A 25,720-nucleotide genomic window follows, 5' to 3' on the forward strand; every position below is an offset into this window, starting at 1 on the left:
CTTGTTAGCTGCTATTATGCAATAAAGAGAATTTGATCTCTCTGGGCCCCCATGACCTAAAAGCCTCAGCTTTATGGCTAAAAATCTGAATTTCCAGGCATGCTTCAAAGAACATCTAGAAGTCTAATTTTAATCGTGGAAGTATCAAAAATACAAGTGTTCGTTTTTGAACACTTTCTTAAACAAGGTATTTGATCTTGTGCTTTATAAAAGCAAAAGGGATTATTTCTCTCCCCTCTGGATCTAAGACCACACGATAAATTCTTCCAGACAGAAGTTTGAAGTCTGACAGACTATGCAGGGAAAAAAGAGAATCGAGCATGTCCCCAAAGATTCCGCCTGCAAGCAGCCTTTCCCACTGTGCTCAGTGACCTCATGTTTTTCAGCTGCAAATTAAGCTGAAAAGGTGAGAAAAACAAGGGGTAGAATCTGCCTTATTATTGAGGCGGAGGGAAGACATGAAGCCAAAGATTAAGGAGTGGAAAAGCTGGGTTAATAACATGTATTCAAAACCTTTAGGGGCAAGAGTGGAGCCAGTAAGACTGGGCACTGCTGTGGTGGGGGGGGGGGGTTGGGGGGGGACTGTGACGGAGGGAGACTTTGGGTGGTGAACACACAATACAACAATGCAGATGATGCATTATGGGATTGTACACCTGAAACCTATGTAATTTTATTAACCGATGTCACCCCAATAACTTCAATTGAGAAAGTATAGGGCTTGTACACTCAAAACTACAAAATATCATTGAAGGAAATTAAGATTAAAATAAATAAATAAAGACTGGGCACTGCCAAGCTGTTTGCTTGAAGCTTCCTCAGCTCTAGGGTTGAAAATGAAAATCGGGCGACCTAGATTCTGGGCCCAATTTTCAGTTAACTCTGTGACCCCAGGGCTACTGCCCTCAAGTTCCCAGGAGGAAGGTGAATCCCTAATATGTGCCCCCACTTCGCCTCCTGTGTCCCTCCCACAGGCCATTCCCAGAACAGCAGCCAGAGAGGTCTGTCTCAGGGGTCCGCAAGTCGGATCACATATTCTCTCAGCCCCAAATCCTTCACACTCATCAGAGAAAAGGCCCAAGCCCTTGCCGTGGTCCCCAAGGCCCCTGTTCTCTCTCCACCCACCTCACCCCTCTCTCACTATTGCTCACTCCACTCCAGCCACACCCACCTCCTTCCGGTCTCTGCAACACAGTGGGACCTCAGGAATGTTCCCTCTGTCCAGAGTGCTCTGCCCAGACATCTGAAAGGCTCACTCCTTCACACTCTGCAGATTTTTCTCAAATGTCACCTTCTCAGTGACACCTTCCCAATCACCCTACTTAAAATTGCATCTCCCAGCGCTCCCAGACCTTCCAAACCCCCTTGTCTGCTTTTTTCTCCCCACAGCATTAATCACTATCTCCTAAGGGGGAGGAAGGCCTTGGTGAACAAATCCAGCCCCCAGGTTGATTTTATAAATAAAGTTTTATTCAAACATGGCGGTTACATGTTGTTTACATACCATCAATGGCTGCTCCCATGCTACTAAGTAGTTGTGACACATACCCTATGTCCTACAAAGTCAAAAAGGTTTGTCTGGCCCTTTAAGAAAATACATCCAACCATATATCAGTACACCACACAATTTGCCTAGTTATCATGTTTATTCTCTTTGCTCCTCCCCTAGAATATGCACTCCATGAGAAAAGAGGTGGGTTGGTGTTGTTCCACTTGTTATGCCTTCATTGGTTGATTCCTGTACGTTCCCTGACTGGGGATCAAACCTGCAACCTTGACATATCAGGATGGTGCTCTAACCAACGGAGCTACCTGGCCAGGGCAGAGAGCAGATGTTTTTATATGCTCTGTTCTAGATACTGGCTGTATCTAGAACCTTCATCTTTCAAGTGATAATTATTGCCTGGCATATACAGTTGGTGCCCAATCATATTTGCCAAACCACCCCTGGCAAGAGGCATTTGAAACCGATGCTCACTGTCCGCTCTGTCTCTCTCTTCTACCTGCCCTTCAGCATACACGACGGTGAGAAGATTAAGAAGCTGGGGGCTGGCACCCTGTTCCGCCCGTTCACCCCCAAGCACAGCTGCATCATCGCGCCCTTGCTGCCTAAGGCTCATGTGTAAGTACAGCCTCACCTCTGGCTTATCTGCCTTGCTGGCTTCTCAAGCAAAGCCGCGGTGAAATGACTCAACCAGCTACCGCCTCTTCGGGAGCTGCTGAGCTTTTCCTTTGTCCTCTTGAAAGGGACATGGAGCCTGGAGCCAACAATACTGGTTGACATATAAAAATAACAGAAAGCAGACACGGTGGTGGTTTAGAGCTAAGTGGCTGATCCGCTGGGACTGAGGCATTCCATTCCTTACCGAGCCAGACGCTCTAAATGTCAAATAGTGTTCAAAGCCTGATAAAATCTGTCCACGGCCCCCACGGAGTATGTGTGACAACATCTCAGCCATCGCCCAGGGGACAGGATTTCCCCAAGACTCATGCAGCTATTTCCCAGGGAAGCTGTCTCTGACCCGAGGCACGAACTTATCATTGCATGGTGCACCGGGCGACTCAACCCTCCGAAGAGCACTCTGGTTTTCTAAAACCTTGACATCTTGCTCTCCTTGGGTACATGACAAAGGATCTCAAGGCCAACTTTTTCTTTATCTCTAGGTAGCACTCTTCAATGGAAAGGTTTCAGGCATAGAGACAGATGCTTTTGACTTTACGGCAGGGTTTCTCGACCTTGGCATGACTGATATTTTGGGACAAGTAATACTTTGTTGTGAAGGGTGGTCCTGGGTATTGTGGGGTGTTTGGCAGCTTCCTGAGCCTCTACCCACTAGATGTCAATAGCAACTCCCCACTTGTGACAACCAAAAATGTCTCCAGACAATGATAAATGTCCCCTGGAGGCAAATCATACCCACCCCACCATCCCCATGTTGAGAATTACTTTAAAGGCAATGAACAGGGTGCAATGAATCCTAGACTTCTCTGTCCACTGTCCACTCATCTGTCAAATATTACTAGGCCCCTACGGTATGCACAGTAATAATGGTGCGTGGAGTGCTCTGTAGCTTCATCTCATGCAGTCCTCTTGTGTAGGTGTATTGCTGTCCCCCTGTGCAGATGAGAAGGCAGAAGCTCAGGGAGGGCTAGAGGGTAATGGCCTGCCCAAGGTCACTGAGTTTAGTGTGCTGCTGTGCTGAGGTTTTTAGGCAAATCTGACTCCAGAGCCTAAGCTCTTACCACCGAACACGACATGGAAAGTATGAGATGAGTACCCAGCACCCAGAGCTGCCAAACCTCTAGGGACCAACGTGGTGTTAAGGGGGAAGAGACAAAAACGAGAAAGGCTGTGGGCTTGCAGGTCCTTTAAATTAAAAGTAAGGTGCTTACTAAATACAGTGGTACCTTGGTAGTCATCGTTAATTTGTTCCAGAACTCTGACAAGTGCCGAAACTGACAAGTACCAAGCAAGCAATGAGTGATGAGGCATTTTCTCTTGCGGGGCGGAGTCGTGACTCATACAAGTTCTAGCAAGTGCAATGAGTCCCGAGCAAGTGCTGAGTGCTGAGATATTTTTTTCTCGTTAAAACGTGACAAGTACAGGGTTGGACGAGTTCTGATGCTGATGAGTACCGAGGTACGGCTGTAATGTGTGGAAGGAAGGAAAGGAGGAAGGGGGGGTCTCCAGAGGAGAAAAAAACACGGCTGACTCTGGTTTTCTCCCTAAGACCTGGTGGATATGGCCACCCCAGTAGCTCGGGACAGGGCTATGGGATGTTGGGGGGCAACTCCCCTTCAATTTGAGTGAAATACACTCCTCCCAAGGGATTCACAGGACAGCGCTGGTCAGCTCCACACTTGAGCCCCAGGGTTTGGGCCTCGGCTACTAGGTGGTGCTTCCTAGAAGCAGGGAGGGCGGATTCCTTCCTGTCCCTCTGAGCATCGGGCCCAGGGGCCCTGGGGAGTATTGATCAAGACTGGATGCAGTTTCAGAGAAGAGCAATTACACAGGTTAATAATGGAGGCATCGCGCCCATTAGTGTAAGAGGAGAAATCCTGCAGGGAGTAGGGGCTGGTGAGGACTCCATCTCGTTTCCGGGAAAAAGTGCAGCAGGTTAACCCTCTCCTGACCTCACTGCCTGGTGACCAGTACACTGGCTTTGTCAGTACCACGACCAACCAAAGCTCAGGCCCAGGAAAGCACAGTCTCGGGGGTTAAACAGACTCGGGTTCAAATCTGCACTAATCATCGAGGTCAACTCACTTACCTGTCTGAGCCTCAAGTCCCTCATCTGTAAAATGGGACCCTTGCAAAGGTTTAATGCACTGATGCATGGGAAATATGCGCCTGGGGCAGGGCGACATCTCTAACTGGGCGCCAGCACAGCTTACGTCTTTGTTGCCATAACTGTGAAGGGTGCTATTCCGATGGGACCCCATTGTGCTCCCTCTCTGTCTTTGCAGGGAACCCCTCTTCCGCCAGCTCTGTGCCCTCCACTGGCTTCTGGAGGCCCTGACTATCGACCACACCCACCACACCATGAAGCCCTTGATCACCTGCTGGAACCCAAAGTACGTCTCAGCCCTCCCGCCTGCTGCAACCAGCAATCGACTGACTGGGAAGTAGGGGAGGAAATGCCTATTCGTTCTTCCCCTGTGTTTGCTGGTTTTGGCGGGTGGGTTAAAGCTTTAAGAGTTTTCCTGTGTGCTCCAGGAGATCCAAACAGGAGCAAGCTGCAGCCCCAGGGCATACAGTTGTGGGAGCCAACTGTGTGCATCTCCTGCCAGCACCTCTTCCCCACTCCACATTTGGTGCTCTCACATTGGGAGCTTAACACCAATGAGCCACGTGGGAGTGTTTACACCACAGGAATTGGCCAGCTGGACTGGCACACCGCTGGATGCAGAGCGGGACTGAGCTCCGCTCCTCCTCTCGGGTCATGTCTCCCCAGCAATATATTTTATTTGCTCCTCTTTCTTTTCCTCCTCTTCCCTCCATTTACTCTTTCCTTTCCCTTTGTTCTTGTTTTTCTCCTTTCTTTCACGGCATTTTGGATTCGTGTATGTATATTATTTATGTAATATATATTCAATAGTTTATATATATAGGGCTGTTCCTCCACTTGGACCCAAGGGAACAGTCAGTGTCTGGCCCCTGCAGCAGCTGGGTTTGCTCAGGCACAGGTTCCAGAACATGTGGTCTCAGCCAAGAAAAGTGCTACATGCATCCCCACCCGTGGGGAGGGCTCCTGGGGAAGCCCGAGGCCACCGTTGCAGGGACTGTGGTACACACACAAGGCAGAACAAGGCACGGGCAGGCAGAAAAGGCGCTGGCTCTTTAAGGAGTCACATTGCTTGCGAGAATGAAGCAAACAAGGTCAGGAACTCTGACTTAAGGAGTTGGATTTGCTGTGTAGAAATCCCAGGCTGAATAAAATAAAACAGTTCCCCCACGCATAGGAACGCCCCACTCCCTTCCCAATAAGCTGACCTCTGTGCCCTCTCAGAGCCCTGCCTTAAAGGTGGATTCAGTCTTCTATCTCCTCCAAAACCCAGAATCTTAATTAACCCCTTCCCCCTGAGGACGTACATTGCCCATCTCCCAAATCCCCACCCCGTCCCACACCCTATAGCCCCAGAGTCCAGATAAACTAACCTCGGATGCAACCAGAAATGCCCCGGATAGACCAGTAACTAATTCAGTCCATGTTCTTGGTTGGGATAAATTGAAAACTCTCATTTCCTTTGACACAATGCTTTACGGCCTTTTTTTTTTTTTTTTTTAAACAGCAGCAATCCTTTTTAAAAAAGAAGTGGAAACCCCAATAATGTAAAACAAATGTTTCAAAATGGAGCTTCTACATGAAACAGGAGGCTGGGGGACTGGGAGACCTGGGACCCCCTCCCACTCCCCCGAGGGCACCCTAGTTGTTTCCAAAATAGTTTACCTTTGGGGCTCACAGAATTTGTCTGAAAACCACAGCCTTAAAATGTTTTTTTTTTTAAACAAAACTGCTCAAGTAATCCATGAATAGAACTTATTCTTACTAAAATTTTTCCAAACATTCAGAACTCTATAAAATTCAAAAGCCTTTATTCCCCACCCCCACCCCCAATTCACTCTCCTCCCTAGAGGAACTTCCTTCTGAAGGTCTGAGGTGAGTCCCTCTAACGCCTTCCCCTTCTAAATGCATATGGATGGGCAATTTTTTTTTACAGAAATGGGATCATATCACACATGTTGTGTTTCTACATGATTTCCCCCTGATGGCATATACAAAGTTTTCACATTTTTAACAGTTTCCACACTCCTTGAAGACAACACTGGTATTCTATGGTACGGAAGGACCATCCGTTAGAGAGCCATTTCTCTATCGGTGGCTCTCAGATTCTTGCATTTCAAAGAGGACCGCACAGAGCACCCTTGTGCGTACATTTCAAGCCGAGTTGGGAATATTCCTGTTGGCTAGATTCTGAGAAATCAAATTTCCAGGTCAAAGCAATTTCTAATGTTTTTTCACAGTTGACTGCTTGATTCTAAGAAAAAGGGCCCTCAGCCAGTGGCCTCCTAATAGCGTTTCACCTCCCCACGCAAGCCAGCAGTGGCTATGTTTTGCCTCTGACATGGGAGCTCCTGTTCTCCCAAACTGGGGCGAGAACATCACATAGAATTTGGATTGAGAAGATAGAAAGGACAGCCTTTATTTCCTTTGATTGGCTTTGGAAATGTGCCCAGGCTGGAATGTGACCCCAAAACGGTTACCTGCAGTAGAAATGACAGTGGTCACATTGAGAGTAACGCAGGTTCGACTACGACTTCTCGGGGCAGGACCCGACCCAGAACCTCAGCCAGACCTGGCAGAAACGGGCAGCCCAGGAAAGAATCCCAAAGGAAGTCAGGGTGCTTGTTGAGGTTTGTTTTTTCTAGTGAACCACCGGCTCCCAAAGGTGGTTTTAGTTTGGGGTCAGTTGTGTGCGGGTAAATGTTTAATCACCAGCTCTCCCAGCAGGAGAAGCCCTGATTTACAGTCACGCCAACATCCATGGTGGAAAGAGTCACTCTGTGGCTGATTCCAGGCTTCGCAACATGATGTTGCTGAACTGGGAAGAGATGCATGAGTTCTTGTGAGCCGGTATGGGCCAGCTCTAGAACACCGCTGTTTGAGACTGATCTTTAAAACATGTGTGAATCTGTGGGAGGGGGTGGGGCAGGGGGTTAAGTTCCCTAAAAGTGCCAGAAAGGATCTTTTTAGCTAGCAAGAAAGGAGAAGGGTATCTTTCTTCTAACACTGAATCCCTATTTGAGACATTTTATCCTTCCGCCATAATGAGACTTTCCCCAACTCTTCGACTGCATTTTGTAGAGGCCAGAGGGATTAGAGGGATTACGATCAAGGACTTTGGCATCGGATGGACCCGGAGGAGCCCAGACTCTGCCATTTAATGTGACCTTTGGCAACTCACTTAACATCTCTGGACCTCTCTGTTTCTTCGCCTACCAAACGGGTTCCTGCCCTGGCAGAGTTGCGGGGAGGGCTCAGAGAGAGAAAGCACACCGAGCACCCCGCCCCGTGTCTCAGAACAGCGGGTTCTCGCTGTGTGAGAGAGAGCTACTCCGGACTGAAATCCCTGTCGTAAAGAGCAGTTAGCTCTATGATCATCGACGCCATTGAGACTTTAGGCTGGTCAAGAAATAAACTTCTGAGCTGAATTTTAGCAGCAGATTAATAGATCGGTGTTCACTGGGCAAATAAACACACGAAGAGACATGGGAAAAAACTACACATGGTCAACCAAAAGCTGGTTACAAAAATAAACATTCCAGCCCTGGCTGGTGGGCTCAGTGGGTTAAGTGTCAGCCTGCGAACTGAAAGGTTGCCGGTTCTATCCCCGGTCGGGGCACGTGGCTGGGTTGCGGGCCAGGTCCCCAGTTAGGGGCGCGAGAGAGGCAACTGGTCTCCCACTCTTTCTCCTTCCTTTTCCCAATCTCTAAAAATAAATAAATAAAATCTTTAAAAAATAAAAATATAATAAAATAAAAATTCTAGAAAATGATCCCGAGAAGGAAATACCAAGCCTTCCATTCTCCTGACTGTGCTTTTCTGAGTTCCCACCATCAAGCAGCCAGCACCCCCCGTTATTAAAACGTCTGGGACACAAACCTGGGTGCTGACACCCACCAGGAGTTTTCCGAAAGGAAACATCCACCCCCAGGGACCCACAGGTTCCAGAGGCTTCATTTCTCTCAGACATAATGATGGCTACAGACCCAACCCCCACCCCTTATGGATTGGAGAGCAAGGAAGTAGAATGGTTCAATACCTCAGCGTGGGCTTTTTACAGGCAGGAGAATTTTACTAACTGGCAGCTAGTGTGTCGCAAACAGAAGATGATCTTTGTGAGTTGCAGGAAGATCCCGTATTTGGCTGGTTGGGGGAATGGACAGACAACAGATTTTAAGATGTCCTTATGAGTTGCATCTGAGTTTTTGCTTTATTTGCCAAAAAAAACCCCAAAAAAACAAAAAAAAAAAAAAAAAGAGGAGCAGGGGAAGAAGAAGGAAGAGGAGGAAGAGGGGAGGAAGATGACCTTCCCAATTTCATCACGTGGCAATTCAAACAGGTTACCATTTCCCAGCATCCTCACTGGTTCTACTGCTGGCAGGAACATTTATGTCCATGGACAAGGCGATCGGGTCCACAGCAGAGCAGAAACCGAGCCTTCAGTAACAAACGTGCCCATTACGCAGAGTGAGAGACTCGGTAAGACTTGCTTTGTCTACCGAGACCCACAGGTCCTTCTTCCTCTCAGCCACGGACACGCGAACACCTCCTAAACCAGACAACAGGTTTTCCATTCTGAGAAGCAGGCGATTCACCCCAAACGCGGGATCAGGAAGAGAGTGAAGTATTCGAGAAAAATTACTCTGACTGCCACTGTGAGTAGACATCTTCAAGTGACCTCTAGGAACAAAATGTGATTAAAAGAGATGGGACAGCACTCAAGGCCCTCGTCCCTGGATTTCTGGCATCAGGATCCCCCAGAAAGCTTCAGCGGGTGGAAATTATGGCCCCAAATCACAGGCACTTCTCCCCCATGGGTGTGCCTTGGTGTCTCCTCCCACCCTCTGCCCCTCCTCCAAGCCACACTAAGGTCTCTGTTGAAAACGGCATGTTGACATGAACAGTTTAATTGTTTGTAGTTCTCTGTACAAGGAACCTCACCAAATTCTTAACAAACCTCATTCCATCGCATCTTCCCAAAATAGCTAACATTGCCCCCCCTCCATTTTACAGAGGGAACTGAGGCTCAGAGACTCAATAACTTATACAAAGACCTGTCTAGGAAGCAGTGGGGACAGGCGGTGACTCACCCTGTACACCACTGTCCGGGTTCTGATGTTCAGAGAGACTTGCCTGAGGTCGCAGACAGTAAATTAGGGGGACCAGTTAGGAAAACTGGGTTATGCTGCCATAGCGAACAACCCCCAAAATCTCGGTGGCTTCACACAACACAAGCTTATTTCCTGCTCACCCTACAAGTCAGCAACACGGGGCTCTCTTGCTCCTTAGAGCCGCTCGAGGACCCAGTACGGTGGGAGCTTCATCTTAGTGCACCCTCCCACCATCCACACAGCAGAAGAGGGACTGTGCCCTGAGGACGGGCACCCTAAGTGCCACGTGTCTCCGTCACTCATGCATTTTTGAGCAAAGCAAGACACAGTGCTACACCTGACTTCAAGGAACCTGGAGACCGGGGACTCTCTGGAGAATGCACTGATGACCTCCCCACCAAGCTGTGGGAAGGGGCACCAACTTGCTTCGCCCTTCCCCGAAAGGTGTGTGGTCAGCTCACAGTGGAGGACGCTCGGGTCGTTGATTTCTTTTCCTTCCCCTATTGATCTTCCCTTTTGGTTTATTTGCTACTGAAAATGAAACAGAGAGATTGATTCTGTCGAACCAGGCCCTTTCTTTATCAGTGGCTCTGCAGAGCACGGGGCTTTTAAAGATCTCTGAGAAGCTTGCTGCATTTTCTATCATTTAGCCCGCCGCCTGAAGTTGCAATAGATTTCGGGTCATCTTGGAAGTCGGTGTCAACAGAAAACCTCCCTCTTCCTGATTGCACCTGGATATTTAAGATTTAGAAAGCTTGGCTTGGACCAGATTTAATTTTAAAAGGAGAAGGGGGTTGCTTTTGAACTTCAAGAAGGAGGCTAGAGGCACAGCAGGTGCTGCGCTAGCAAAGGGAAAAACTGAGAAGCCCTGTGGTCTTGAGAGAAATGGCCCAAAATGGAAATACTAAAGCTTCCAGTTGGTGAGCCTTAAATCAGACTTCAAAAGGGCTGCTAGTTTAAATATTGTTTATAGGACTGAAGTATTGCTGCTCCTTCCTCTGGCTGGATTTTAAATATTCCCTAATTTGATTACTCGGGGGAGAGGCTGGCGGAACCAACGTTAAATGAGCTTCAGTGTTAATTATTCAGAGGGCTTTTTATTGTGTAATCAAACATAAAGTCGGAACAAAAAGCTTGGAGGCACATTCTCACCCGCTATCCCCAGGCCCACTTCCACCTTGGTGTCTGGGTATATTTTCTGTGTCGTAGCCGTGAGCTGGTAGGTGGTGCTCAGCAAGGCTCTGCCAGCGAAGAACGCACACCCTGTCCCCATCTGGTCTGGCAAGGGCCTCTGATTCTGGTACCCAGACCCCATGCGAGGAGAGACCAGTCTTAAGGGAGGTTGATCTTGATCACTTTTGCTTCCTCTATCTGAGCATCCCCCACCACCACTGGCATGCTGCCACCCCTGATAACTCTAGACCCCTGTCAGGGCCTCCCCCCATCAAACCGGTCTGGCCCTCTCCTTCCCTCAAGTCCCCTGTCTATGCAAGGTGACAGCCAGCCAGATGATCAAAAGGCTCTCAGCCAGCCGAAGTTGGCAGAGAAAAAGGGAATAAAGAAAGAGATGGGTGGGTGGGTGGGAGGATGGACAGATGCAAGGAAGGACGGAGATCCACCAAGCGATAGACAGGTAGGGGCAGCTGAGAAAGCTCACACTGAGTCTTCCTGCTTGCTCATCAGAGACCCACTGCCAAGTAGCCACAGGTGCAAAACCCAAAAGGCTCTGAAAACTCAGCTTCTCCAACTCATTTGGCAGCAAACTCTGAGACGATCCCAGCAGATCTGAGGGTAAAACGACTTGAATCGATTTATAGCCTTTATTTATTGCCCCTCGTGTGCACACTCACACGGACCGCTGCAGAGGCACTGCCGTGTCGGATGACAGCACGCTGCCTCCAGAGCAAAGACGTTAGCCCGTGACCCAGGCAGCACAGTTCCTGTCTGAGATGCCAACCCTCTGGTCACTCACCTGGTCCCACGGGTGTCAGACAAGGGAGTGTGGGCAGGTCACCAACAGGGCCGACCGGGCCTTCGGTCTCATACCCAGAAAATTCCCGACCCAGGAGGGGAGGATCCAGGTTTTGTGGGAGGGGCCCTTGGAGAAACAGAATACAAAGCTACAATACAAAGTTAGGGACAGGGCCCTGGAAAGGCCCATGGGGGCCAGGGTCATTTGAGTCATCGCAAACATGCATCACGGTAAGAGTGAGGACACAAGCCGCCCCCCGCCCCGAGTTTGTTTCCTCATCTGTGAAAAGGGCGATAATGACTGCGTCGCCAGGTTCTGTTGCGGCGATGTAGTGAGAAGGCACAGGAGCGTCTTGCAGTGACATCATACACAGCTTCTGCTCAGTAAACTCCCAACCAGTGATTTTCACTGTGCGACCCACCCACTAGCTCCTCCCAGCCCCACCCAGTAATTCCCTCTCTGTGTCACGAAAACTTGCCCCTGAGGGGGAGGACCCTTAGCCCTTAGAGCAGGCAGAGATTCAGAAAAGAACAGGCTTTTTAATTCGCCCCCCGGAGCAAGTGCAGCCCGGGCCTGGAGTCTGTGAGAGGACCGGAGCCCGAAAGGCAAACAGCTGCGGAACGCACACAAACATATCCCACCTCCTCAGCCCCAGCCATCAGGCGTGGTCTCTCCCAACCTCCATTTCCACTCCAAGACCCAGCTGTGGAGAACTAACTGTCCCGCTCACTTCGTCATGAGCACAGGACAGGAAAAAGTGTTACAACAGAGACCAGCCACCGTCCGTTGTCTACTTACTGCATTTCTTAAAAGACCTTGTAATAAACCGAGGCTCTGGAAACAGAGAACTCATTAAGGTGTTTCCCACCCAGGGACCCAGGTGGAAGCAAGAGCACGATAAAGAAAATCATCAAGGACAAGTCCACGGGCCAGAGGTGGGAGCAGTTCATCACAGTGCCGAAGGTAACACGACCTGCGCCCGGGCACCGGCCCCGCCTGTGTTGGAGGCATGGCCGCCAGCCTTTCTTGCAAAGGACTTTTGTTTCTTTTAGTTGGTTCCCTGGGTGAAGGGAAGTCAGAGCCACACGCTCTTGGATGGTTATCTGGGGACTATAGGAGACATGGCATTGGGGTGGACACCGCTTCACAGAGAAGGGGAGGGGTGGCTGAGGTGCTGCCTAGGAGGATGTCACCAGAAGGAAATGGTGACATCCACATCTCACCCTATTTTTGATCAATAACAGCCATTTCTCTCTCTTTCTGTCTCTCTCTCTCTGTCTCTCCTTCCTCTCCCCGCCCCTCTCTCTCTCTTTCTCTCCCTCTCTCCCAAACTCAGCCAGAAAATAAGTGTGAGTAATTCAACACACAGGGCATTCTCCAAACGAGAACATGTGTTTATTAAGAGAATGTCAACAGGTCTATTCTTTTCATCCAGAACTATTCCTAACCCCCAACCCCCCCCAAATTCATCTACTCAATTCAACAAAGCACCACAGTAATAATAACGGCAGACGATACTCTGATACGTCGAGGTAGTCGAGACACACACAGCTGGAGTGTTTGCTGAACCTGTATCCCCTTACCCACAGAATGGGTATGGTGCTCATCCCTGTGCCTTCACATCAGTAAAAGGGCCCAGGAAACGATATGCAAGCTCACCTTGAAACTGTTGAAGTGCTCAGCATTATTGTGGTTGTGGTTATATAATTTTTAGAAGCTACTTTCTAACATAATTGCAACATACCTGTTTCTGTGCTAAGCAAGCTAGTTTGTCCTCTTAATAATCCCATGAGGCACTGTTCTTATCCCCAGACAGGAGAGGAGGGGAGGAAACTGGGGCTCAGAGAGGTTAAGTGACTTGCACGAGGTCACACAGAGGGTCACGGCAGAGCCAAGAGTTAGTCCTGGCCTGTTTATTAAACACTGTTTACGAAACGCGGAGCCTTCAAATGCACGTTCTCCATGGTGTCGTGATTATAATTGCCCCTCATGAAGAGTTTCAGCGTTTTCCTGCTCTTTCATCAGGCTGCTCACAGCTCTTAGAAGTAAGAGCGTGGGTTTTTATCACAGAAAGTTGCTATGGAGATATCGTGTGCATCCGTCTCCAGGGATGCACAGGAAAAAAGCAGCAGGAGCCACAAACCTCTAAAGAAATGTCCTTCAGGAAAGCCACAACAGAAACTGGAGGAGGGGAGCGTGAGTCACTGTACTTGAACTCTCACAAAATTGAATTTCCCAGGGCAAGTTTGTGGGCCAAACTCTGGGCTGCAACATGGTGCACTCAGAGGGTGAAGGAGCACTAAATTAGGAGTCAGGAGACCTAGCTCAGCCACCATGACTCAGTCCACTGTGTGGCTTTGGACAAGTCCTTTCATCCCTCCTGACCCGAGTCTCTCCACATGTAAAATGAGCCCTGTGAAGACAGGCTCTAATCAACTCACACAGCAAGGGATAGTCTTCTGTAAGGGTAGAGCTTGATGGTGGTGCCTAGGCAGTGTTCCTAAGAGCCTGGCAAACTGAATAAATTTTAAAAATCAGGCTGAGTAAGGCAATAGGGTATAGTGAGGTCTGTGGCAAACGGGAGTACTCCTACACAGCTAAAGGGAAGAACCTCAGCTTAGCATTAGCTCATTTGGCCATGTGAGCATGGGAGCCCAGTGCTTATCATTCCCTTCTTGTTTTTTAATCCTCACTGAGGACATTTTTTTCATTGCTTTGAGAGAGAAAGAAACATCAGAGTGAGAGAGAAATATCAATTGGTTGCCTTCTCTGTGCACCCAGACCAGAGATCATACATGCCTGGACCTGGGATCAAACCCATAACCCAGGTATGTGCCCTGACCAGGAATTGAACCTGCAACCCTTTGGTTACAGGGCAATGCTCCAACCAACCAAACTATGCCGGCCAGGGTTTATCATTTTCAAGAAAGAGAGCAATAGCCTCAGTTTTCATATAAAAATCTCCTCAATTTGTAAAATCCTGGGCAGCTAAACATGTTTCCCCAAGGCCACCAGGGTAGGACCCCTACGTCTCAGAAAGGATCAGGAAACGCTGCAGGCCCTACTGAGGTTGGACACCACAGCTGGTTAACGTCTCTCTCGAATAAAATACAAAAGAAATAGAGGAGAAGCATTAGGGATTTGAGTCAATTCAGAGGGCGTCGGTTTAGTAAAGGGCAAGGGTGATGCTGAACTGCCTGGCACGCGCTCTCCCCCCACATTTTACTTTTCTGCCACTCTCAGTTAATCAGAAATGTCAGCCCGTCGCTTTGGATTTCCTGTCTGAGGTGGTTAATTGAATTTTAATTAGTGGCAGCTTCACAAGCACAAAATGAAGTCCTAGCTCAAGGAAGACGCACACCGGACGCTGGGTGTGAAAGGGTCTTCTCAGATCATCCCCCAGAGCCTCCATCTTTGTTTTATAGAGGAGAAGACCAAGGCAAGGCTGAGTGACTTGCCCAAGGGCCTACCAAGGTCCCCAGACTCTGAGTCCACAGCTCATGGCAAGACTCCAGGCTGCCCACATGACACAATCTGTCTTGACGTCAAAAACGACGTTGATCTAAAGCACCTGGTTTCCAGAGTCGGGAATTCTCAGTGTGCCGGATGACACAGGAAGAGGCAACTTCTACATGCATTATCCTTGAGCTTGGACGTCATTGCTCCCCAGGGCGACAGGGAGCAGAGGGGCTTCCAGTCAGCCTAGCAAGCTCTTGAACAGTATCAGGACAAAAGGGACACTGTATCAAGCTCCCAGTTGATCCAAGGAGAGAACATGCCAACTTTTGGCATTGGCTTTTTATCACAGCCATTTTGAAACCCACATGCCCCCTTGAAGATCTGGTTAAACCCAGTTCAAACTCCAGCTCCCCTCTGTCACATTCTGAAGCATTCCATCATTGGTGTAGAATGTCCCTAACAATTGTGCAGGGTGGGGAGGGAGCCCAGGAGAGATCACACCTTAAGCCTGACTGCCTCCGCCATCCCTCTTCCTCCACCTTCCACTTCCCCTGTGCAACTAAGAAATCCCTCCCCTATTCTCATGCTGGGAAGTTCTGACCACACTCAAGGCCCCACAAGGCGGCCAATCAAAAAAATTACTTCTGATTCCATACAGTGGATTCCCCAAAATGACTCCTGCTGGAAACAATTCTCTCCACCATGTTCAATATTTAGTCAATGTTGGTGTAGCTACAACGTCTCCCTACCTTCTTCTCTAGGGTATCGAACACTACGCATTCCATGGAAAGAAGACCTCAGTCTGCCCTGCAAGAGCTCTCCTTTTAAATGTTCTCAAATCAAGTCGTTTCTACTAATCGAGGGTAAACTGCAGCCCAGGCCCACGCTGGGCTCTTCCTCCGGAGAGCTGAGGGCCCACTCTCACCCACTGCAAAGGCGGCATTCTAAAGGCCGTAAAGAATCACCAGCATGGGAACAGGGACATTTTTAATGCCACCTAAAAAGGCTTTTAAAGTATTTTTAAGCGAGGAATAATGGTTCGCTTTGGCCCTGGCCTGACCTGGGTTTGAATCCTGGCTGTGCACCACTTGCTGGCTGTGTGATCTTGGGCAAGTTAGAAGCCTCTCTAAGACTCAGACTGTGAGTTAAATGAGGACCTTACATCACACAGTGCGTTCTCAAGTGACACCAAGAGAGTGTGTGCACACACACGCACGTGCGCACACATGCATGCAAAGGCATGGAAACGTGCACAAATACCAATGCACACGTAAGTGTGCACACAAACACAGATGTGTATACACGTGTTGCATACACATGGAGCCAGCCCTCTCTGACTCCTTTCCTTCTGAAAATCCACCTTCCCCTCCCAGGACTTTCCCTACCTACCTAGGGCTTCTGAGACTTGTCATCTAGACCTTCCTGCCCGTCACAACCATGGGTCTGTCCCCCAAGAGTGCCACCACACCAGGCAAATCTGCTCCCCCCTACTCCAGCTCATAAATGTCAGGCTTCGAATTTTCTCCATCGTGTGTTCTTTGGAAAAACCAACTTAATGCGCGCCTTCATTCCTGAGGCCCCGGCATCAGCTTGGTGAACGAGATGTCGATACACGCAGTTTGGGGTCACAGCCAACAGGTAGAAATTAGAGCCATCCTCTTCCACAGGTTAAAATCGGTTCTGATGATTATTACAAAAGAGAAGTCAAAAACTGCTCCAGGCCATGGCAACATCCCTGGAAGGCACGTCAGCTTCCTGTGGAGACTGCTGGGGCAACCATGGAACTCTGTCACCACACATTTTTAAATTATCTCAATTTGGGACAGAAGGTCACTCCAGACTGATAACGTCTCACACAGTGTTTGGAAAGAGCCAAAAAGAATTCACCTTCAGAGCCAGATTTCCACTTTTCTTTCCTTCCTTCCTCTCTTCTTTCCTTCCTTCCTTCCTTCCTTCCTCTCTTCTTTCCTTCCTTCCTTCCTTCCTTCCTTCCTTCCTCTCTTCTTTCCTTCCTTGTCTTTTCTTCCTCCCTCCCTTCTTTCCAAACCCCTCTCTCTTTCTCTCCCTCCTCATTCCTTCTGTCCTTCCTTCTTTCTAAAATCCCTCTTTCTTCTCTCCTTCCTTCAGACCAAGAAATTCAAAGCCCCTCCACTCCGTGTGAGCCGCAAACCAAGCCGGCGAGGCTCCACACTCAGTCTTTCTCGGGCTAGTGGGGGGTCATCTCCCCAGAGCAGCGTGATCTCCGTGAACCCCGGCTCAGAGGAGCTCCCTAACGTGGCTCTCCAGGGGACAGGCAGCAAGGACGAGGACAACGAATCGTCTTCAACCAAGCCAGAAGATGAACCTCTGCACATCAGTAAGTCCTGCCTGAGATCACACCAACCTGCCCTGACACTTTGCCTTGAAGCCAGAGATCAAGAAGGCCCCCTGCTCCGCTTCTGCCCCCACTCAATGAAAGGAGACACGGGGGTCCCCTCGCCCTGTTCTATCTCCTTGGGCCCCCTGCTTTACTCCAGTGGAGACCAGAGATATACCCTGTTACCTGGGCTACGCGGAGCTATTTCTCCTCAGGAGACAGCCAATGGCCATCAATCTCTCTGTTTAAATGTTAATAATATATTTCATTTAGCCTAACTTATATGAGACATTATCAGTTCAACCTGTGATCAGGATGTAAGAATGATTAATGAGATATTTTATATTTCGTCATAATAGGTTTTTAAATTCATTGTTTACTATAACAGATTTTGAGGTATAATTTATATACCATAAAATCACTCATTGGAGTGTACAATTCAATGACTTTCAGTAAATGTATAGAGTTGGGTAACCATAATCTAATTTTAGAACATTTCAATCAACCCTAAAAAACCTCATATCCATTGGCAATCCCTCTCCTTCCCCACCCCGGCCCCAGTAATCACAAGTCTTTCTGTCTCTAAGGATTTGCCTTTTCTGAACATTTTATATATGGAATTCATGATTCCCATTCTGGAACACATTTCTTTGGTGGTTCACAATTTTGAAGACACAGCTTCTTTAGAAAAATCTATTAAAAGCAATAGGCCCTCTCTCCAGAAAAGAAATGAAAACGTACACAAATACACAGTTTTACATATTCCTTCAGGGGGAGCCGGTGGGCCCCCATCACATAGAATTGTGAATGGGCTCCCTAAGTCATGTGAAAAGTTCATTCTCAGAACTTTCTGGCTTGAGCTTCAAGGAGATAAGAAAGTGAAGAGAAGGATTTATGCAGAATGAGGAAGAAGGAAGAAAGAGAACAGGCTGAGCTGACAAGGACTGGGTGTAGTTCAGGTTCAATGAGGCGGGACAAGAGGTCAAGGTAGACCAGAAAGCCTGACTGGGGCCATCAAAGCCAGAAATGGGTAAAAGTGTAAAATTCTAGTAAGTGGTCAGGACTCAGAATAAGGGCTGCCAGGGAGAAAAATTCCCAACATCTCCCTTGTTGACAGGGGAGCAAAAAAGTCCCAAGCCCTGAAAAGCTGTTTACTGAATAGGAGTGGTATCTGAGATGAGAGGAACTAAGGTAAGCCAACAGCAGACGTGTGACTCGTAAGGATGTCTTGAACCTTCTTCCATCCTACAGGTATCTGTTGACCAGCTACCGAGAGCCTGGAACTGAGAGTGACAACGTCTGCCCTCCCTAAACTTACCTTTTAGGAGGAAAAAGCAGACAATAAATGTGAAAACCGTAAATAGTAAGATAATTGCCTATAATACATGATCAAAAATAATAATAAAATAAGATGTTGGGCTAGAGAGAGACTATCGGTGGGATGGGGCTACTTTAGCCAGGGTGGCCAATGAGGGCCTCCCTCAACCTTGACATTTGAGCTGCGACCTGAAAAGATGAAGCTGGGGAGGGAGGCAGGGGTCAGAGCCTGCACAGGGCAGGGTAAGGATTTCAGAATTGTTCCAAGTGCAACAGGAAGTCCCTGGAAGGTTTCAGTACAGGAGTAACTGGACCTGATTTTCTTTTCAAAAATGTCTGTGTGGTTATTAATATTATATTCACGCTGTGTGTCTTTTGACTCTAGAAGTCTTGCTCTTAAATAAGAACAGAGGAGTGTCTCCAGCTTCCAGACTCAGCTTCTGTCCCAGGAATTGCATGTGGTTCTCCCAGTGGCAGCCAGCGAGCTGCAGGAAGGAGGGAGCAGCAGGGGAAGGTGCCTTTGCAGTGCAGGGAGGCGTGGCTGGTGCCACCTCTCCAGGCACCTGAGACAGGGCAGACCCTTTCCCAGTGGCCACTTCCCCCCACACATAACCATCTGTCTGCTCATATCAGTGTCATCTCCTAGATGTGAAGTCCTTACAGTATTCACTTAGTCCTCACTTTTAGTCCTCAGTCAATCCTCTGTAATTTTTTATGCTATTTTACAGATGAGGAAATTGGGGCACAAAGCCAGAATTCGAAACCAGCCAATCGTCAGTCTGACCTCGAGTCACATTTAATCTCTATGCTTTCCCCAAGTGTCTAGAAAAAGCAGGGTGGGGGAAAGACCAGGAGAGCAGCCTGATTTCTCTTACAGCAGCCCATGCCACTCACTTCCGCTACCTGACCCATGGGGCCCCTGGTCCAGATTTTCATCACTTCTCACCTGGATGAGAGCAGTAGCCTCCTAATTACTCTCCTCACTCCTGTCTTGCCCTCATTTTTCTCAGCAATTCTTCTCCATGTTGAGCCAGAGGAGGCTTTCTAAATTAAAAATCTGATACAGCGTTCCCTAGCTGGACATCTTTCAAGGACTCCCCATTGCCTCTAAGATATTGCATCTGATCTTGTCCCCAATTGGCTCAACTCTTGCTACTTCATACCTTATACCAGGCATTTCAACCTCACCAAAATGCTTTCTTCTTCTTAAATAATGTACATTCTTTTGTCCCCTGCTCTGTCTGCAATGCCCTTTTATCACTGACCCTTCAGTTTGGTGGACTCCTACTCAATCTTCAAGACCCAGCTCAAATATTCCCTCCACTGTGAAGTCTTCCCTGACTCCCCAGGTTCCTTCTTTTCAATTCTCTCAGTATGAGGTAGTTGCTCTTATTGAGTACCTAATATTAATTTACAACTACATCACACTATATTGGGTAGGAATTTCTTTTGGCTGGGTACAGAGATCTGAAAAATAATTGTGTAAATAGGATACAAGTTTATTTTTCTTACAGATTAAAGAAGACCAGTCCATGGCTGGTAGAGTAACTCCAAAAGAGTATCAAGGGATTCCTACTTCCTTCTGTCTTGCTTCTCTGCCATGCTCAACATCTCGTCATGATCTAAAACGGCTGCTAGACTACCGGTCATCACAGTCACATTCCAGCCTGGAAGCAGAAGGAAGTAGGCAAAGTACAAAAGCTCCCACTCCAAGCTGAGTTTAAGCGGCCTTTTCAGAAGCTCCGTACAGCAGCACTTCTATTAAAATCTCACTGCCCAGAATTTAGTCACAGAGCCACACTTAGCTGCAAAGGATACTGGGAAACTGGGCTATAGTCAATGCTTCCCACACACACACAAAAGTGCATGCACGTGTGGAGACAGACAGACAGACACACTGTTTGCTTGTTTGTTTATTCATTTTCTTTACTAAGAAAGAGAGGGAAAAGGTAGGTGAGCTCTCCACAGGCAGGGAACAATGTCTCACTCACCCGAAGCCTGGCACACAGGAGAGGCACAACGATGACCAGGAGATGCGTTTCCACCAGAGAGAAAGCCTTCCTATTCCTGCCTGCTCACCCCCTTCCTCTGTCGATACTTTAACCTCCATCCCACGTCACAGCTCTGACAAAAGTAAATTAATTTCTCAGACTCTCATTGCCTTCTAAAATCTCCTCAGATTAATTCTGAATTCATGAATCCTATTCCTAGAGACACACTGTTTGACCAAGGTTTAATTGCCAGGGCTAGGTGCATAATGAAGTCTTTGTAGATGCTAATCAGTGGGCTGATCCCCTCCCCAAATCAATGAGGGGGGCGGATTCCCAAGAAACCAACGCTCAGGTCAATCCTTCTGCAAACCTTGAAGCCCCCAGTCTGGGAACCATCAGAGGAGAAACTCACTTGAAAAGCAACTCAAAAAGAGAGGCCCAGTCCTGGCCAGGCGGCTCAGTTGGTTGGAGCCTCGTCCCGTGCTCCAGAGGGTTGTGGGTTTGATCCCCGGTCCCAGCACATACAAGAGGCAACCAATCAAAATCTCTCTCACATCAGTGTCTCTCTCTCTCTCCCCCTTCCTCTCTGTATCAAATCAATAAATATATCCTTGGGTGACAATTTAAAAAAAAGAGTGGCCCTATGCCTCTAATGTTCCCCCCAAAACCAACCCCATACAATGAAAAGGTCTCCTTTATTTCCCCCCAAAGAGAGGAAGAAATGGGTTTAGTCACTTAAGACTGAGATTCCTAGACAGGCTGGAGAGGGAAGATGGAGGAAGGAAATCAGAATTTTTTCTTCGGAGACAGAATTTCGTATTTGAAAACACAGAATGTGCCCGTTTTTAAGAAATGGGTCATGGCATCCCACAGCCCTGGGAACCAAGAACTGAGCAGGCTCCTGTGATATGGCATCCGCCACAGGCCGATCTTCCTCGGGGGACCTCTAATGCTGTGGCACTGGCACCCTTTCCAAACGAGCCTCTTCTCCCAGGTAGCCTTGAGGAGTGGACCGGGCCTCACAGCCTCAAGGCTTTGCTCTACTTCACGCCCAGGCAACCTCAGACACATGATGGATGGAGGTTAATACTGGAGGGCACCCTTCCTGCCCAGAGGCATTACTGGTCAGCAGAGAAAAAACTGTGGTGTGTTAAGCGACGTGTGGAGCTTTAGACATGATTTCCTTGGAAAGCTGCCCAAAGTGCCAGGTCACCAGGGTCATTTGCTGGGACCCACGCAGCCCCAGGCTGGTGGGGAGAAGTCGGATGCTGCCACGCGGTTCCCGGGAGACAAGAAGAGAGTGGAGTAGCCGGCCACAGCTGTCCCACTAACAAGCCCTTGGACCCACCCACAGTTCTGGGATATGCGGCAGTAGGAGAGGTGAGCATGACAAGATAGTGAAGGTCAGGTGCAGGTCAAATGGAATCGTGACCACAAATGCCTAGGAAAATAAACCACTTGAGAATAAGGACAGCGGAGTGGAAATTGCCCTGTGTTGATGTTTCCACAGCCTAGAAGGCTGCAAGCTCACCAAGGGGAACGCCCTTCCCCTAGCACCCAATGACGGCATCCACACAGGGCTGGGCACAGAAGGCCGTGGGGAGCACCGGGCTTCACCCATGGCATTGAGACCGGAGCTGGAGCTGACCACAGGGACCTACGAGCCGGGAAGGTGTCTCCACGGGCATTGTCCTCCTTGGTTGATGTCCCAAACCTAACTCATAGTCGGCCGAATCCTCCCCTCGGTTTTCTCCTGAGTCATCCATGTATTTGTCCGGCGAACGCTGAGCCTCCCACACCGTGAGCACAGGGCCAGAAACTCGCATGTCTGTCTCAAATCAAACACTTAGAATGTCCACTCTCCCACCTTCACCAACCCAGAACAGAAATATTTCTAAAAGCAATAATATTAAGCATGAAATAAAAGTCAATGAATGCCATGAGGAGTGAGGGGCACCACTAACCTGGGGGCCAGGCTGAAGACCACGGCCAGTGTGGGGCAGGGACCAGACCCATCTCAGGTCCTTTTCCAGGGAAGCTGGAGGTCTGGATTTTTATGGGAAGCCTTCCAGTTTTAAAAGGTTGGCCTCTACATCAAATCAAACCAAACCTATCTGTGAGTGAGATTCGGCCTGTAGGAGACCGCTTGGAACTTCAGGTCCCTGAGATCAGAGACGGTTTCCTCACCAAGCTGATTTCTTCTTAGAACTGGAAACAGTTTTCTCTGGCTAGAGTAGAAGGTTGGGGGCAGGGTGGATGTGAGATGAGACAGGAAAGAAGAAGAGCAGCCAGACCCTGCTACCAGGCTCAGAGGCCACGCGGAGGGATTTAGAGGTGGCCCGGGAGGAAAAGGGAGAGTCACTGAGGGTTTTAAGCAGCTGAGTGGCAGGGTCAGACTCACAGCCTGCCAAACACCCTGCACCACCTCTCCTGGCCCCAACACTCAGAGGCAGAGGAGATACTAGGCTAGGGGCCGGGCCCTGTGCTGCTCCACCCTGTCTCAGGAGAGCCCTCCAGGCCGTGACCTTCTGTGTTCCCATCAGATCTGCAGAAGCTCCTGGAGATGGTTGGAGAAGACGCCCGGAGGACAGTCACGATGGAGAACGAGATGCGAAAAATAACGCCCAGGTACGTGTTCTTGACTCCGGGGGACCAATGAAGGGCATCAGTGTGATAACAGGAACGTCAGCCACAGCAGGTCCCAGTTATTGAGCGTTTTCTCTGCAACAAGCACGGGGCAATGCCCTTTTTCACAGGTACCATCTCCCTGGGTTCCTACCACCACCCTACAAGGCAGGTACTATCATCTTTATTTGACAAATAAGGAAATAAGGCTCAGAGAGGCGAAGTAACTGGTTGGAGGTCACCCAGCTAATGAATGAAACACTACAACTTGAATCCGGATCTTTCTAACTCCAAAAACCATTCTCTTTCAGGCTGTTCGTTCATTCTGTTAGAGAATGTTGATGAATATGTACGGCCTAGGTACTCCCACAGAGGGAAGCGTGCTGCAGGGAAGCTCGGCCCTGTGAGAGAAGTAACACGGGCATCCGATCTCATCTGGGAAGGACATGGGGATCAGAGAAGGCTCCTCCAAGGAAGAAACATCAGGCTAAGATTTTGAATGAGGCACGAACAGGAGCTAGCCAGCCAAAGCTGGGGTGGGGGAGGGAAAGGGAGAGCATTGTAGGCAGCACGCATACATACGAAAACATGGTTCAAAGGAAATGCGGCCCCTTCAAAGAACCGAATGCAGCCAAAGTGGATGGGAAGAGGCAAGGTCTGGGACCTTGGAGGCCACCTCAAGGATTCTTGTGTCTGTCCTAAGAGCGACAAGAATGCTTTGAAGTTTCAAGCCAGCAATCAGTGCAATTGTCTCAGAGTGTAAGACCTGAACATGAAGTGTCTTCCTTTGCGTGGGAAGCCTTGTCCACGGAGCTTCTGGCTTCTAAAAACCATGGAGAGCATGTGGGCAAGAGCCGCAGTTCCCTTCCCGAATGTAGACCTCTGTGAATAAGCAAATTACTTCCCGAAAATAAATGAGGCACTAGAAGAGGTTCATCATTGCCTTCAGCCTACTGAGATGCCAGCTATAACTTCTTGGTTATTGTTATTACCATAATTACAGTTCACCGAGCACTTTCACCTCTGCTTGTAACGATGAATTTGTCTGCTGCTGCTTCAACTCACCTTGGCCTCCAAAGGGTGGCCCTCCCAGGCACTCGGAGACAGTGTCGGCCCGTGAGGCCCTGACTGCTGTGCCTGATTCACCGGCATTAGAGACAGACAGTAATGACGAAGAGAGCTCTCCACGTCCCCTCCCTTTGTAAGAACTCACGGCGTGAACACTGGGTTCCAAACCTGATGCTCTTCAGCAAGTCCCTCAGCCTTTCTCTAAACCTCAGCTTTCTCATCTACAGAATGAGGTTGGGTGGCCTCAAAGCATCGGCCTTGGAACCAAACAGACAAGGGTTCACTTCACCTCCATTCTCATCATCTCATTGCTCTGCGATGTTGGGCAAGTGGCCACACCTCTGAGCCTGGTTCCGATTCTGTAAAAGGAGGCTCGTTAACCACCCGTCCCAAAGAGTTGCGGTGAGAATTAATGATGGCCCTAGCAAAGTGTCATCACTATTGTTATGCAAGTGTCTCCTCCAGTGAGTTGTCTGAATGCCTGAGAGACTGCGCATTCAGAACGTGCCTGGCATCTTGACAGCAATCAGCAGAGGCCATGGTGGCGGTGATGGCTGTTGCTGCTATGTCCCACAGTGTCCCACCGAGTCTTCGCAGCACCTGGATGAGACAGGTTTCCTACCCATTCCCACCACTCCCCCTCATCGGCATAGAAGAGCAGTGATGAGTGATCTGCATGAGGTCATCCGAGACCAGACCACACAAGGGCCTGGTCCTCACAAAACTCACCACGTGGCCCCTGTACTCACCTCCATGAGAAAATAACCATGGTTACACAGCAAGAAGAACCTGTTGGAATATCCCATCCTCCCCATTTCCTCGGGGAGGAAAATCTCCCGAATCCCTCGCTAAGGCAGCAGGTATCGAAGGCTTCTCTGCGGAGCTGCAGAGAGACAGGCAAAGCTGCAGATTTCCTCTGCCCTCCTCACTTTAGAACCCGATTCCCCTCCCATTTCAGACGTCAAACCTGCTCCTGTCAAGGCTGACAGAGGATTCCGGGGTTTTAGCGACCCTCAGAAGCCAACCTACCCCGTCCCCAGCCTCGATCATCTTAGTCCATTTGGGCCACTAGAACAGAATACCATAAACTGGGTGGTTTGTACAGAACAGATATTTCTACCTCACGGTTCTGGAGGCGGGAAATCCAAGATCAAGGTGTTGGCAGGTTTGGTGTCCAGTACGGACCTGCTGTCTTCTCACAGAAATGTCACACAGTGGAAGGGACAAGCTAGTCCCAGGGGTCTCTTAGGAAGGACACGGATCCCATTCATGAGGCCTCCGCCCTCTTGACCTGATCACCCCCAAAGGCCCCGCTCCTAACCATCACCTTGGGGGGTTAGGATTTCAATGTACAGATTTGGAGGGACCCAAACATTTGGACCATAACGTGGTCTAGGAAGACGACCTTTTCCTAAATTCCTCTAGCAGTGTTTGCCAAAGGCCCCCGCCCTCCAGAGTCAGCGGGGGCGCTCGTGAAAAACACAAACTTCTAGTCTTCATCCCGGACTCACTGAATCAGAATCTCTGGAGGAAAT

The 25,720-nt window shown here is 49.0% G+C and overlaps 1 protein-coding gene across 1 annotated transcript in view; it reads left to right on the forward strand.

The window, feature by feature from the left end:
- CCDC60 (coiled-coil domain containing 60) overlaps positions 1 to 25,720 on the forward strand; it is a 121,551-nt gene that overhangs the window by 86,971 nt on the left and 8,860 nt on the right. Inside the window, exons 4-8 of the mRNA XM_045200835.2 lie at positions 2,015 to 2,122; positions 4,468 to 4,575; positions 12,242 to 12,332; positions 16,956 to 17,184; positions 23,036 to 23,120. Coding sequence (XP_045056770.2) covers positions 2,015 to 2,122; positions 4,468 to 4,575; positions 12,242 to 12,332; positions 16,956 to 17,184; positions 23,036 to 23,120 — 621 coding nt within the window. The remainder of the gene's footprint in view (positions 1 to 2,014; positions 2,123 to 4,467; positions 4,576 to 12,241; positions 12,333 to 16,955; positions 17,185 to 23,035; positions 23,121 to 25,720) is intronic.

This window comes from Desmodus rotundus, chromosome 7 (genome assembly GCF_022682495.2).
Source record: "Desmodus rotundus isolate HL8 chromosome 7, HLdesRot8A.1, whole genome shotgun sequence".
NCBI lineage: Eukaryota > Metazoa > Chordata > Mammalia > Chiroptera > Phyllostomidae > Desmodus > Desmodus rotundus.